General features: G+C 41.7%; 1 protein-coding gene across 1 annotated transcript; it reads right to left on the bottom strand.

The window, feature by feature from the left end:
• Positions 1 to 351: 351 nt before the first annotated feature.
• Positions 352 to 14,837, bottom strand: CMTM6 (CKLF like MARVEL transmembrane domain containing 6). The gene is made up of 4 exons (XM_054058506.1): positions 14,660 to 14,837; positions 7,399 to 7,575; positions 6,400 to 6,498; positions 352 to 5,003 (listed from the first exon to the last, which is right to left on the bottom strand). Exons 1-4 carry the CDS (start codon positions 14,780 to 14,782, stop codon positions 4,854 to 4,856), a joined length of 549 nt encoding a protein of 182 aa, XP_053914481.1. The 5' UTR covers positions 14,783 to 14,837; the 3' UTR covers positions 352 to 4,853.
• Positions 14,838 to 15,323: the final 486 nt, after the last annotated feature.

A 15,323-nucleotide genomic window follows, 5' to 3' on the forward strand; every position in this document is an offset into this window, starting at 1 on the left:
TTTGCACAGTAACCTACAGACCACAGCAGGGATGAAGATTTTTGCAAACTAGTTTGGTGGGACCCTGTGGAAAAAGGCAATGCTGACCTTAACAGACCTTTCCTCCTGGGAACTTGCAGTGAGAATATCCAGCTTTGCAAGCTGGACCCTCTTCCCCAGTAACAGGCAAACACAATGCAAGCTCCTTCCTCCAAACCAGGAACAAAGAATGATGTTATTTCCTATGGGTTGCTCTGAATGAACTACATAGCGACACTAAATCCTAGCAGCAGCAGCAATGAGAAACGCTTCAGTTATTTACTAATATTTTATTTTAAAAATTATTACAAAACATTTTAGAAAGTTCTTAAGACTAAAAAAAGGGTAATACATTAAAAAAAAGACCACAGGTTTAGAATGGAAAAAATATTTAAGCATTTCAAAATTATTTAAATGGAAACTCAAGGCAACACTGGCAATAAAACTGTATAAAATTTTTATTTTATATATATAAAACTACTGTATTATCATCTCGATTTAATAATCATTAAAAGTCACTTAAATTCTCAAAGGTACTAAAAGTGAGATAGTTCTGAACAGCAGAAAATTTAATATCTAAAGAGCTGCTTATGTTTACAGCAATAGACTAAAACAAAGATAAATTTTGATCTTAAAGGCACTCCAGCATCTTGATTCATTACAATCTTATGTAACCTTTCAAAAACTTCACAAACTATTTCCCGTCAGTGTAGAAAGGTTGGTATTTTTATTGCAGCTGTTTGAAAAAAGGATCACCACAATAGCCATTATGCAGAAATATCTCGTGCAGAGCTCTGAGAACTGTGTTGGAGGGTGCAAAGGTGAAAATTAATTGTGACAGACCACAACCCTTCCCTGCTATTTTTAGGCAAAGAGTACAAGCACTAAGGCACAACTCCTTCACATATTTAGAACCAAAGGGCACTGGTAACATTCACAACCTTTATGAAGCCCATGCAGATTTTCAGAGCAGAAGCTCACAATCCAGCCACTTAACAACAACTGCTCATACATCCTGGAAAATCCTTTCCACTCATTCTCAAGGCACTGTCAACCAAACCTGAAAGTGGGTGCAGAGTCATTAAGTATTAAGGGCTCAGCTGGAAAAGAGGAAAGCTTTTAATGTGTCTGAGCAGGCTCTCAACGCCACTGCCAAACACCACAGTGAAAAAGGGAGAAGATAATCCCCAGAGAAATGTACGGGGCCAGCTGCTTTCTTCCCTAGGTTTTACTACCAGTTAAGATGCTACAGAGATGGTTACTTTGCAAACAGAAGAAGAAATTTAAGACAGTTAATTGTAACAGCACTTCTGCCAGAGCTCCCACCACTCCCCTGAACAATCCCTAATTCACTTCAGTCAAAATCAGCCACCTTAATGTAAGCAATTTGAATAGCTAGTTTAAATAAAGTAGGCTGACTTCATCAGAAGCAGGCTGGGAAACAAGCAAACCGCTTTGCTGACAGGGCATGGGAGGGGTAAGAGACATCCAACCGCACGTTCAGAGCTCCTGCAAAACCAGACGTTTAATCCAGCTCCAACACCATCCTCTGGGATCAGTCTAATTAAAAGACAGACACATTCAAAGCCTGAATCTGAAACTAGAAGCATCAAAGGGGGTATTTCAGGACTGCAGGAGACCAGTCCGTGCAGCCCCAAGGGAGTCTCTTCCCCCACCTAGCCTGGGAGGGCAGAGGATTTCGGAGGGACACACACCTGCCCCTTTATCTTAGGAAGCTGATAAAGCAGTTAAAGAAACAACTTCACAGAACCAGAGAACAGCATACGCACTAGCAAACCTGCTCCTTGACCATCTGAAAACAGAACAAAAAGAACATCTCATACTTACAAGTCTGCTATGCAGCCTACTATAATATATACCACCATGCAGAAACTGCTTTGTTAGCCAATAACTGGATTGAAAGCAATAATTTAGCAATTGCCTTAAACTTCTAACCAATATGTGACTTGCTTGTAGCATTTAACTGCTATGTGACAGATTAATGGCAGATAAACAGTATCTGGAGTGGAGCAATACGCATTGTTGTAAAGAATTGCAGGACTCTCCTATTAGTAATCTCCTGTGACACAGAGGGAAACAACTAACCAGTTTCCCAAAGACTATTGTTTGTCATTTTCATTAGCTAATGGAAATGCTTGTGTCCCTTTCGGTCAGAGATGGAACCTGATCCTCAAATCTATACGTGGATGAGTCAGTTGGTGAGAGAATGGGTATAAACTACTTACTCGGAACAGCTAAAATGAAAATGAAAAATATGTCAAAACTCCGTCACTCTAAAAAACCCAGACGTGCCAGGGATGCCAGCGGGTATGTAGTAGGAGGATCCATCAAACCGTTCTGCAAAGGTTGGCAGTATTTGTTTCAAAAAGGCCTAATAGCAGTCAGGACATCTTTGTCAGAATCGCTTCTTCTGACACCAGCTCCTTGTGGCACTGCTTCATAAAAATAACTTGCTCTGTATTTCAGTTTCTCTGTGAAGTTATCAGCAGTAGCTATCATAGACAGGTCAAGAGAGGTCAAGGCAGAGAGATGACTCTACAGATACTTTACATATCCTTTTCAGTACCAGTATCTCCAAGTCAGGAGCGGACAACAATAACAAAGCACTCAGGAGGGCAAAAGTCTATAGAAAAAGCAACCAAAACCCAGAACTCTCTTCACATATTCTTAACCTGAGAAAAATTACAAGAAAAATTACCTCAAGATAAAAGTCCCATCATGGTATTGCATTGCTTAATAAATATTAGCAGCACATTCTTACTCCTACAGTATATTTACAGCTTTTAATTACAGATCAAGATTTAGAGACTACAGACATTTTAATGTGAAAACAAATTCAGTGGAATCCTGGGCAATTAAAAAAATCTCTCAACCCTCCCTTAGAATGTTAATCATAGATATGGACACAATCCCTGAAGTAAGACATTGCAAATCATAGCAGAGATATGACAAGTTTCTTATAATCGGTAACATTGCTTGTAAATAAAAGTATCTAATCTACCCAGTTTTCAGAGACAGCTACAGCAAGCTCCCTACACTTAGACTGAGATCAGGTTTTAGTGCAAATGAACACTAATAAATACAGGGGTAAAAAAAAAGGAAAAAAAACCCAGAAAAATGCCAGTCCAAAGAGCATTTCTTCTTAACAAAGCAGGAAATTCTATGATGGAAATGAGGTCTTTTATGCATGGCTCTGAAACCAAGCTACAGCTTAAACTTGATGCTTCACACCACCCATCAAAATTTTACGTCCTCCAAGCAGTGTAGTGTCAGGCTTAAGCCTTGGAGTTTAGAGAGAGAACATCACAAACTCACATTCATCAACAAGTGGCAGCACTAAAAAGAACTCTGATCTTCTTTTACAGTCTTTCGTCTTAGAACAGCTTCCTCATCCTTTTCCAAATACAGCCTGCCCAGCCAGTTTCTGGAGGGCTTAGTCTCATTGCTGCCACAACAGGTTACAGGGCTATAAATTGTCAGGCTACGGTATTGATGAAATGGAGTTAATGCCTGGAAGATATAGCACATGTCATGAGCACTCAGACAGGAATTGTTTTTTGCACAATCAGCTTTTTCTCGTTTGCTTTGGTATTTTGGAACATCTCCTGGCTTACAGCAATTTGCTCTACTTTTGAAGGCTTTCATCTTAAGTGAGGTCTAGCAGTCTTGCTTCTACCTCTGGCATCTGAAAAATGCCTTTTCACTACTTCATTTCTTTTACAGCCATCAACATCTGGTCTGATACATCCATCACTTGTCTGATACGTGTTGCATCAGTTGTTTCTTGCAGTCTTACAGCCTGTCACTTTTAAGACAAATCAAAGGTACAAGTGCTTATTTACCTGTTTACCAACTCAGCTAGTCAGCAGCAAGAAGTCTCAAGCTAGTGGCATATTTATAAACAAAGAAAATGGTGTGGTCCATGACCGTTTTGCCAAAATTTAACATTATTTATGCGTAAACAAGCTCCATATGGTATCGACTTTGCAAGTAATATTCATCAGGACAGTACTAATGTGCTCTAACATCTAATCCATTGATGTTCAGATTGCCACTTTTGGGTTACTTCATGAAAATATTTATTCTTTATATTTTTCTCCTCACAGCTGGCTTTTCAGCTTTCTTCCTGCAACTTCTACAGCTTCCAAAACAATTGGAAAGAAGATTCTGGCATACAAGTCCAAACGCTGACATTCATGGGGTACAAAATTATATCCTTAATATACCATTACATTACTGTCCCCATAAAACCCCCACACTCGGTACTCCATTAAACTGATCTCCACAGACAGAACTGAGACATATGAGTAATCAAAACAAAACCCCTTACGTAAGGATAAGCATTTCTGTAAGGGTCCATTTAGGTATCCCTTTTACATCCACAGCTTGACCAGTGTGTACAAAACTGATATTTGCTCTACTAATTCATAACTTGTAACAGAAATATCTGGTCCATTTATACAGAAAATATCTTTAAGGTATCACTAAAAATGTATGCATCACACAGTAACCTTTATTAGTCACCTCTATCAAAATCAAAATCACTGTTGTCCTTAAGTTAATGTATTCGGACACAAGTGTTTTTAGTGTATTTCACCTGCATGGGTGGCAGGACCAGTTATTAAGCAGGACCAGTAACCTTAGCATATGATGCTCAAGATGCCATTACTTGACCTAAGGATCTATAAAAAATTGTGATGAGCAATGCATACAAAATTGGTAAGAATGAAGAGACAGAAGTTGTTACCTACAGTGCATTAAAAGTTCATTTTAGTTTGCTCCATTCAGAAAAAAAAAAAAAAAAATCCAGAAAGTTAGCTTTGCTTATTCAAAGGCTGATTTTCTGTGGCACTCTGAGTGTTGGCAGGATTTTCAGGGCGTCCACTGACGTTTTGTTTCCGATTGTGAAAATATTCTACAATAAATTCAGCTAAAAATGCACCACTTGCAAGAAATCCGAACACCTGCGAAAGTGAAAGGTGTATATGACTTTAAAATGTACAAACATTATCAGTATTCTAACATTGTTTGGAGAGATCTGCTGAACTATTTACATACGTTAACAATGCTTATAAATTAAGATCACAGTCCCCCTTAAATCAGTAGTTTCACTTAAATTAGAAACAGATCAGAAATCATAATTCTAGCACATTTAATGCAAAAGTTTTTAAATTTCTCAGTCTCTTAATGTGTGTGACTCCTATAATGTTCTAAACAGCCCCTAATAGCAAAAGTATATTAGCTTTATTGCAACAATTAATTATTAAAGAAGTGGTGGTATATCAGAATATTTATCCAAGAGACAGATGCTCATTAAAGGGAGTAAAGGAAAAGTAGTAACACATGGAAGATGAAGGGAAATAAAATCTGCAAAGCCTAAGCAAGTTCTTATTGGGTCTGCAAGGGGGGATGAAATGACATTTTGTTAATGACATTTCATTACTAGTCAGTGCAAGATAGTGTTAAGGAGATGGCTGGTTTCAGCAGCTTCTTTCAAACAAGGAAAGAAACATGTGCATCATTCTAAATTCTACCTAAATTTTACCTGACTGGTTTGCCCCAAAGCAATTTGACACTAGTAAGTCTTAAATCACAATAGGTTTTGTTTTTCCAGCTCCAGAAAAAAACATTAAAGACTTTGTAATCAAACCATTAGGTCTGAATATATCAACGTCCCAGAAGACGACTTACAAAAGCGTAACTCTAATAGGTCATCAAGTAACTCTAATAGGTCATGCTGTCTGGGAAATGAATCATTTTGCTTTCTTTTCTAAATCATTTTTTCTCATTTGAGAATAAAATCAAAATATTTTAAATTCATGTATTCATAATTCCAAGGTTATTCAAAAGAATTTCCAAATGAGTGAGGAATTATGACACCCACAGCATCCCAAAGCTTCTTCAGTGCCTTGTTCCGAGCCTCTTCAGTGGCTCTTCAGCACACCCTGTCGCTCTTCTACTTCTGTCACTGAGGAAACTGCTGCTCTTATTGCAGCCTCCGCAAGTCAGTAGTCTCCCCATATGCTTGTGAGAGATGGCAATGTCCAAACAGTGACAGGCGACAGGGAGCAATACTGAGCCAAGGCAGTGAAGTCTTAGGAACCCAGAAGCAAGCTGCAAGTGCTGGGGAGCTGCAAGTGCATGCAGAGCTTTCCAGTAATCCCGAGGAATGTCTGCTCTTTGGATTTCCTAAGGTAGCTTCTGGAAGGTCTGAGATAGCTAATTACTCCTGAAACACTGCAATGCACTAAGTTCTATTCCCTGCCCAGTTTCTTCCCTGCAAATCGAGTGAAGTTTAGAAGGCAGAGAAATTAATGTGCAAGATAAATACAAAGTAAATCGTGCAATTTTAAGACTTACAGATGCAGATTTTTCAACAGCAGTTCCAGAGATGGTCGCAGCAAGCACTATAGATGCTAACAGAAAAAAGACACCTATGGCTAGCACGGCCCAAAAATTCTGCAAATATAAAAAAAGAATGTTATAGAATTGTAGCTACACTAACTGAAAAAGATCACGCATCACAACAGCTGAGCTAATCTGCCAGTGAATTTATGCTTTGAAACTTTCGATGCTAATGGAAGCTTCAGTAAACATATTTTATAACTACATTCCAAACAACATTTAACATTATCATCTGTCTAAAAGAGTGTGCATCGCACACTCCCTTGGTTTTTGTCTTCTGCAAGTATTTCATTCATTTTATCTAACTTCTTTTCACAATCAAATTCAAGCTCAAATCAACCAAGCTAGTATTGTTCCCTACGTGAAACATACAGGAAATCTGAAATGTGTAAGTAAATACGCCCATTCAAATCTCTTGCTACACTCCCTTATCTGTACTGTCACATAAAGAACCCACTGTTTGCTCTGAAGACAAATAGGGAGACTGATAAGACAGTATAATATTCTATTGACTTTACAGAGCAACTTTGTGCCACTGTTGAATCTTCCAAAATATAAAAGCATAAAGTGTAATGAGTGATGATTATTACGAAAAAGCAGGTAGGCTACACGCAGGAAAACAAATACCGTAAACAGGCAAACTGCAACTATCATGCTGGCAGTAAACTGTGTTTGGTATACAAACATACATGCAATGACTACACAGTAGCATTAGTCTCTGTGAAGGAATTTCACACAAGTCCTAAAATCCTGGAGGTAACGAACACAATTTTGGAAAAGTTGTCAATACAAAAAGGCTTCTCAAAGTAGACTCCTTTTTTTAACTATAAGCTACTTTTATCTACCCTTTAAATAAAGAAGAAAAGGACATTCACTCTGCATAGCCTTTTTACTCCACAGTAGTCTTTAAGCCCTTGCAAGAAATAGCTTGTTTTAAAAAAAAAAAATACTTACCACTTTCTGAACTTTATCTTCACCGAGTGTTTCATACACCTGAGTGCAATACACGCCCAGGATCAGGAGGCTCAAAAGAAAGGCACTGAAGCTTGTGAATTCAAAGAAGTAAAGGCCTTCACACTTGATACAAACCTCCACAATTTCTTCACAGACAACGGCCACAAGAGAGAGAATCTGCAAACAAATCATAGAATGATATTATGGTTTGGGTTGGAAGGGACCTTCATAATAATCCAGTTCCACTCCCCCTGCCATGGGCAGGAATACCTCCCACCAGACCAGGCTGCCCAAGGCCCCATCCAACATGGCCTTGAACACCTCCAGGGATGGGGCAGCCACAGCTTCCCTGGGCAACCTGTGCCAGTGCCTCACCACCGTCATTGTGCAAAATTTCTTCCTAATGTCTGATCTAAATCTTTCCCCTTCCAATTTAAAGCCATCCCCTCTCATCCTATCACTCCATGCCCTTGTAAACAGGCCGTCCCCAGCTTTCCTGCAGCACCTTCAGGTACTGGAAGGCTGTTCTAAGGTCTCCCCAGAGCCTTCTCTTCTCCAGGCCGAACAACCCCAATAACATGCTTAAGTTGGGTCAAGTCTCTAATAACTTCAGCAAATAGATGTCTCTGATATGAACATTAATGAAAGACAGCTGTAAGGAAAATCTTCATTATATTCTTACAGGCTGAAATAATGATATAGTGACATGGTTTACACTTGCTCTTCAAGCTGGTCAATAAGCTGCACTCAGGTTAGCTGAGCACACACCACCAAATGCAGGCTTCTTGATTAGACAGTCAAGACTCCTTATTTGTGGTTTTGTGCAAGTGTCAGTTGGAAGCAGACAAAGCAGGCTGCACGGACAGGACACATCCAGCTCAGAGCAAACAAAAATGCTGTTGCTTACTACTTACAACTGCATTTAATTTTAAATGCATTTGGACTGAGGGCAGAGGAGGAAACTGGATGGCACTGACACAGTCAGCTACGACTGAAAATTTACAGGTGACGTTGCCTCCCTTCATGAACTTCAGAGAAAGAGCACGCAGCTAACAGCTCAAGTGCTTATGACCCCCCAAGAAAGGACAGAAGCTCAGCCATACTTCTAGGAACCAAAACTCTAAACTATGTTTAAGCTATGTTGAGTAGTGTTTGATCTATGCAGAAACTTACGTTCACCTTCCCACCTCAGTACGTTTGGAGGAAAGAACACAAGTTAATTCCTTTACAGTAACCATCCATCTGCTGCTGGATTTTCTGCTATTTTACTGTACAAGAAATAATATTGCTTTATTTAAATGCCCTCTCACTTTTCTTGCTAGTTTCCTTCATCACATAATGTTGATACAGGATTATAGATCCACATTGTAATTTGTTCACCAAATTGAAACAAAATCACTATAGGAATCAGACTTCTTCATAAAATTGAGACTGATACAAGGATGACGACCCTATTTTTAATAAGAATACATGGAGGTTGACAGTTCTTAAAAAAATAAAATAAAAATCAAATTCTAAAAATCAGAATTGTTTTTTTTCCAGTTATTAGCAACTGCAGATGCTTCATCTGCACCTTATTCTTGGAAAACAACCACCAACCTTCAGTTTCAGGTTTCTGACAGTAAAAATAAGAATAGCAATTTTGCACCTGGGAACTGTAAATCCCACTCACTATACCATATCTCAGATGGGTGTTTCAAAGCATCATACTTTGAATACCCTGCAATTACATAAAGTAAACAGGATCTCAGAAAGGGAAAAGAATCTGAGCTGGGAAACTGCAATATTACTATCAGGCCTGCACATACTTCCCTTCTCTCCCACAGTAGCTGGCAAGGCAAACTTCTCAGCCCTCGCACCTAAAGCAGTGACTACAAGAGCTGTCCAAGGAATGTTTTGAACTCTGAGTTTCCACTTTATAAGTATTTTATTGCATTTCAATAGATTTTCTTACAGCTGCACCCAACAACTTTCAATTTCACACTTTTCACAAGGTCAGCTGAAGTGTCAGGTATGTTTTCATGTATATGTATGTTTCTTGCTCTTCTTATGAGCACTGGAAACTGAATGCCATGTCTTTCAACTAGGATAAAATAGAACAGAAAGTACATAAACCTGCCCATAAAGGAAATTATAAGCCCAGATAACTATAAATGACCTAAACAACTGAAAAATCCCTCTCTGTTGATTGTACAAACAAGTAGAAAAAAATCCCACTCAAAGAGTAGCTATAAAAGGTTGAGCATTACACAAATAAGATTTACTAAGTGGAGTCTTGTATGGGACTTGTCCAAGTCAATATTCAATTTTTTTAATAATAAGCTGAACAACAAAATAAAGTACATAATTAAATAAACTTTGTCTTGAAGAACTTTAATCAAAGTGTATCAGCAGCATGTTTATAAGCGGCCAGAGAGTTCTGCCTGGGTTTCTTAACTTGCTTCTTGATATCACTACAAGAAACAAAAGAGACTACTCTGTTGTCCTATTGTGAAACCAGAATAGTTTTAAATACTACTGAAAGAGTAGTTCCTTACTTCTGTTTATTTAGTTACAGCTATATAACATAGCAAGATTTTTTTTCAGAAGATTATCATCTCTATTATTCATCTGCATTTTAGTAACGTCCCACTATTAGATACAGTAGAAATACACGAGCTGCTTTAAACAAGCAGGGGGATTCTGCATTTCATTCAGTTTCTCAAGAACTGTTCTGCCAGAGATCCACCTTCATCAGCCAGTGCTAGTCCTGGGATGACTGCAGACCTCTACCAGCTTACATTAAGAGGCCAAGCTCCATCTGTTATATTTTTATATCTGCCTTCTCCACACTGATCCCATGGAGAATCCCTAGCAGTTGATACTCAGAATATCACTACTTCTTTTGCTTGAGCCATCAATAAGGAGTGAAGAGGGCGGAGCTCATATGTTTCTCATTTTCTGGAGAACTAAACTTTCCAGGCAGATGTTCTTTCACCCTGAAGTCCAGGGTAACACCTGCAGACACAGCCACCTTCCCTCGAGTTCAGAGCCTGGCTCGCTGGTTCCTGCAGGAAAAGCCACACCTCTCACTATATACTGCTTGCTTTCCTCTGTGTTGTAAAGGGAAAAGCATCATTGGAGATGCAGTTTTTAACTTCTTTTTTAATTATTAGTCCTATTTGTTCATGTGTACATCTGAAATGAAGCATCTTCACCTGTCTCTTACAAGCAAGAAATGATTTATCGACATTACTGCTGGAAGTTTCTACACAAGTGTCAAGTTTCTAGATTTAATAAGTGAAAGGCCACAAAAGAATGCTATGAAAATAAAGCAGTTTAATGAACTTTCCAACAGGCTCGTGAAATTGCTCAACAGTGGTATTCCCAGTACAAAATCTTCTGGTTCAGGTGGGGGCACATATGAATTCTGTAAGTCTCCACAATGAGAGCTGCTATAGGAAGTGAACAGCTCAGAAAAAGAGATGTTTAACGTTGAATTACAATTTTCCTTTCCAGTTAGGGCACTTTTGTTAAAGTAAAAAAATAGTTGATGACAAGTATGACAGGAATTCATTTCTACCTCAATCTTGGCACAATATGCACTGTGCCATTTACCTTTCTGCAGAATTTGAACCAGTCATGAACTAACAAAAACATTTTACCTATATACAAAAAAAAAACCCTCTAGAAAACCCTGTAATAAGCATGCCTTCCCACTATCCTTTTGGCAATTACATTTTCCTTATTTCATTTGCCCAAAAAGCTTTAATAAGACATGCTAAGGTTACAAAGTATGCCACTATTAATCAGAAGGAAAGCGCTTCTAAGGTCTAGAAGCCAGTGTTCTGCAGGTGATTTCGCTATATCTTGCAAACTACTTGATTACTTCTATAATGAAGACAGCTGATTTTTCAAGTGCAATACTCTATTGAGCAGTCCACACAAGTGATTATCAGTGCATAATCCCAATAACAACTCCCAATCACTATTGTAACGCAAGGCTCGTAGATGTTAATGGTCATCACAGTCACTGGCATTCCCTAAAATCAACACTTTCCCAAAACAGGAAACACGTATCTTACTGGAGATACTGAGGCTCGCCAGTAATTTCTGGTGCTTCTTTAAAGCATTTTGACCAAGAGCTTCAAAATCTCTGCATTTTGGTTAAGGGATAGAAAAAGGAGGGAAAAAACTGTCGGAAATTAGGAGGGTGAGCTACTGTAATTCCATTTTCTTTTACCTCTCGTTGAAGGATAGGTACAGGACATAAACTACTAAATCTTTAGGGGTATACCAAGCAGCTACCCATCCTGTTTAGAATAATCATACTTTTCCTTTCTCCTACCGAGAAAGCTTTTTAGATAATGCCTCTGCCCAAGTAAACAGTTTAAGGCTTTGGTACACCAGTAAATTTGCACATGTAATAGTTTATTTTAGTCAGTGAACCTACTTATATAAATGAACTGTGAACAGTGAACAACAGCCAGCAGATCTTTAATAATCTCCAGATGCAGTAAAAGTTTATGTCCTATTACATTTCTTTATCTAAAGCATTCTTGTGATTTTTTTAAACACTTCGCAAAAACATTATTTTTGGCAGCGTTAACACTACTTTCACCAGCACTTAAGACTCTTATGTTTCTGGTTGAGAGGTCTGACTGAGTGCAAGATGAACTTTAAAAACCAAACATCCTCTTTTCTGCCGTAGAGAAGTAATGAGAAATGGTTGGAAATCACCTACAATTCCCATAAGCATGAGACAGCTGACTAAAAAACCCATTTTGCTGGCTAGAAAATGTACCCTGACACACATTTACACTCGACTGCCCTTTCCTACTGTCAGTTTCACTACCTCCCTGCCAGTGCTTCAGAATGATGCTCATCACACCCTTCTCAGCAGTCAAACCAGTGCATTTTGGAAGAGCCCATGGCCAAATGCAGAACAAACAGGAATCTGAATCAGGACCCAACTGCTGAAAGTGTTCAGGAATGACAAAAATAATAAAAAGCAGGCAGAATATAAGCCTTTTATTTCCTGGTGGGTACAAGACTACCCAACATGAAGTGATGCTCTGCAACGTCTCATACAATAAGCCACCATCAACACTGCACATTTGTGGTGCAATTTTCTACAAGTCACAGGAGAATCATAGAATCATAGAATAGTTTGGGTTGAAAGGGACCTTAAAGATCATCTTGTTCCAACCCCCTGCCATGGGCAGGGACACCTCCCACTGGATCACGCTGCCCAAGGCCCCATCCAGCCTGGCCTTGAACACCTCCAAGGATGGGGCATCCACCACTTCCCTGGGCAACCCGTGCCAGTGCCTCACCACTCTCATGGTGAAGAAATTCTTCCTTATGTCTAGTCTAAATCTGCACCTCTCCAGTTTATACCCGTTGCCCCTAGTTCTATAACTACAAGCCTTTGTAAACAGTCTCTCCCCAGCTTTCCTGTAGCCCCTTCAGGTCCTGGAAGGCCACTGTAAGGTCTCCCTGGAGCCTTCTCTTCTCCAGGCTGAACAACCCCAACTCTCTCAGCTTAGCACGGACAGTACAGCATGATAAGCTGCAGGGGCAGAAGGAGAGCGAGGTCTAGATCTGAAGACCCAGATATCCCTTCCTGGTTCTACTGCCCTACCCTGAGGTTCACCCAAAAGGGCCCTCAGAAGAAAATACTAAATTTCCTCTGAGGTTTACCTCTGGTTTAAAACCACAACAATGACAAGCAGCTGAACGATGCTGGCTGCAGCACCAAGCCTTGGTTGCACGACGCACACAACCATCACATGTCAGCACCTGTTCCTGTAGCTGGAACAGGAAAAAGGAATAAGCCTCTTACTTCCCCACCATAAAATAATCTGAACCTGTGGCAGTGACGGTGTTGTAAGACATCATGTCTGCTTTGTAGATGAGTTAAAAGTCTACGCAGACTTAGTGACCAACAGCACAGGTGGGCACTGCCTCTGCTATGCCTGAAGTCAGGGTTTCTGGTGGAGAGAGCCCTTTCCTGACTGACATAAGTCATTCCCTGAAGTCGTGGCACCGCTGCCTCCCCCAGCCTGCCCTCGGCCACTGAAGAGCTAACTTTTAAACTGCGGGGGATTGCCCTGAATCATAGAATCCTTAAGGTTAGAAAAGACCTCTGAGATCATCCAGCCCAATCGTCAGACCAGCACCACCGTGCCTGCTAAACACCACATTGTGTTTTCATCTCCTCCAGGGATGGAGACTCTACCACTTCCCTGGCAACCTGTTCCAATGCTTCACCATTCTGTCATTTGGGAATTTTTTCGGAATATCCAGCCTAAACCTCCCCTGGCTCAACTTGAGGCCATCCCTCTCCTCCTATCGCTTGTTCCTTGGGAGAGGAGACCAACACCCGCCTCGCTACCACCTCCTTTCAGGCAGCTGAAGGTCATCACACAAGCTCACCCCCCAGAGCAAAGCCAGACTTTTGGCCATCAGGGGCCATCCCGGCGCGCATCCATCCCCTCCCCCCTTCCCGGGGACTTTCGACCCCTCCCGCCCCGCTGCGGGAGGTGCCGGCTCCGCTCAGGGATAGGGGCAGCGCCGAGCCGCACGGACGGAGGGGACACGGTCACCGTGCCAGCAGCGACAGCCCGGGCTGCAGCGAGGGGAGGGAGAGGAGAGAGGGGGAGGAGGAAGGAGAAAGAGGAGGAAGGAGAAAGAAGAGGAAGGAGAGGGAGAGGGAAAAGGAGGGAAAGAAGAAGAGGAAGGAGAAAGAGGAGGGAGAGGGAGGAGGGAGAAGAAGAAGAAGAGGGAGAAAGTGGAGGAAGGAGGGGGAGAGAGAGGAAAAGGAGGGAAAGGAGAGGGAGGAGGGAGAAGAAGAGGAAGGAGAAAGAGGAGGAGGGAGAGAGAAAAGGGGGGAAAGAAGAAGAGGAAAGAGAATGAGGAGGGAGAGGGAGAAGGAGGGAAAAGAAGGGAGAGGGAGGAGAGAGAAGAAGAGGAAGGAGAAAGAGGAGGAAGGAGAAAGACTAGGAAGGAGAGGGAGAGGGAAAAGGAGGGAGAAGAAGAGGAAGGAGAATGAGGAGGAGGGAGAAGGAGGGAAAAGGAGGGAGAGGAAAAGGAAGGAGAGGGAGGAGAGATAAGAAGGAGAAAGAGGAGGAAGGAGAGGGAGAAGGAAAAGGAGGGAGAAGAAGAAGAGGAAGGAGAAAGAGGAGGAGGGAGAAGAAGAGGAGGAAGGAGAAAGAGGAGAGGGGGAGAGAATAGGAAGAGGAGGAGGGAGAGGAGGAGGCAGGGGGCATTGGGGTCTCACCGCTTGCAGCGCTTTGAGCGGCAAGCGCCACCCCCGCAGGCGCCGCGCGGTGCAGCCGAGGGGCCGTCGGGGCGCCTTGACCTGCGGCTCGGTGGTCTCGTTGTAGACGGCGCTGTTCTCCATGGCCGAGCGGCGGCGCAGCCGGCGGCAAAGCGAAAGCAAAAGGGCGGCGGCAGGGCGGGGAAGGGGCAGGGGCAGGGGCGGGGAAGGGAAGGCTGGCCCCTGCCCGGGGGAGGCGGTTCCTGCCGCAGCGCAGCCCCGGGTCTCTCTCCTCGGGCGGGGGTGGCCTCGGGGCGCCGGAGCTGAGCCCGGGGAAGTGGGGGGGGAGGGGTATGCTGATGAGAGAGAGTTTACAAGATTCTTTGCTCTTGTCACACGAGATTACGACATCAGAAGCCTTTTTTTTTTTAATTTTTAAAGCCAAAGATCTCACTGCTTGCGTTCCTCATCGAATGAAATCAAAGAATCATTAAGGTTGGCAAAGACCTCTAAGATCAACCAGTCCAGCCATCAGCCCAACACCACCGTGCCCGCTAAACCGTGTCCCAAAGTGCCACGTCTACATGCTTTTTGAACACCTCCGGGGATGGAGACTCCACCACTTCCCCTGGGCAGCCTGTTCCAATCCTTCACCGCTCTGTCAGTAGAGAATTTTTTCCTAATA

The sequence above is a fragment of the Cuculus canorus genome, chromosome 2, assembly GCF_017976375.1.
Source record: "Cuculus canorus isolate bCucCan1 chromosome 2, bCucCan1.pri, whole genome shotgun sequence".
NCBI lineage: Eukaryota > Metazoa > Chordata > Aves > Cuculiformes > Cuculidae > Cuculus > Cuculus canorus.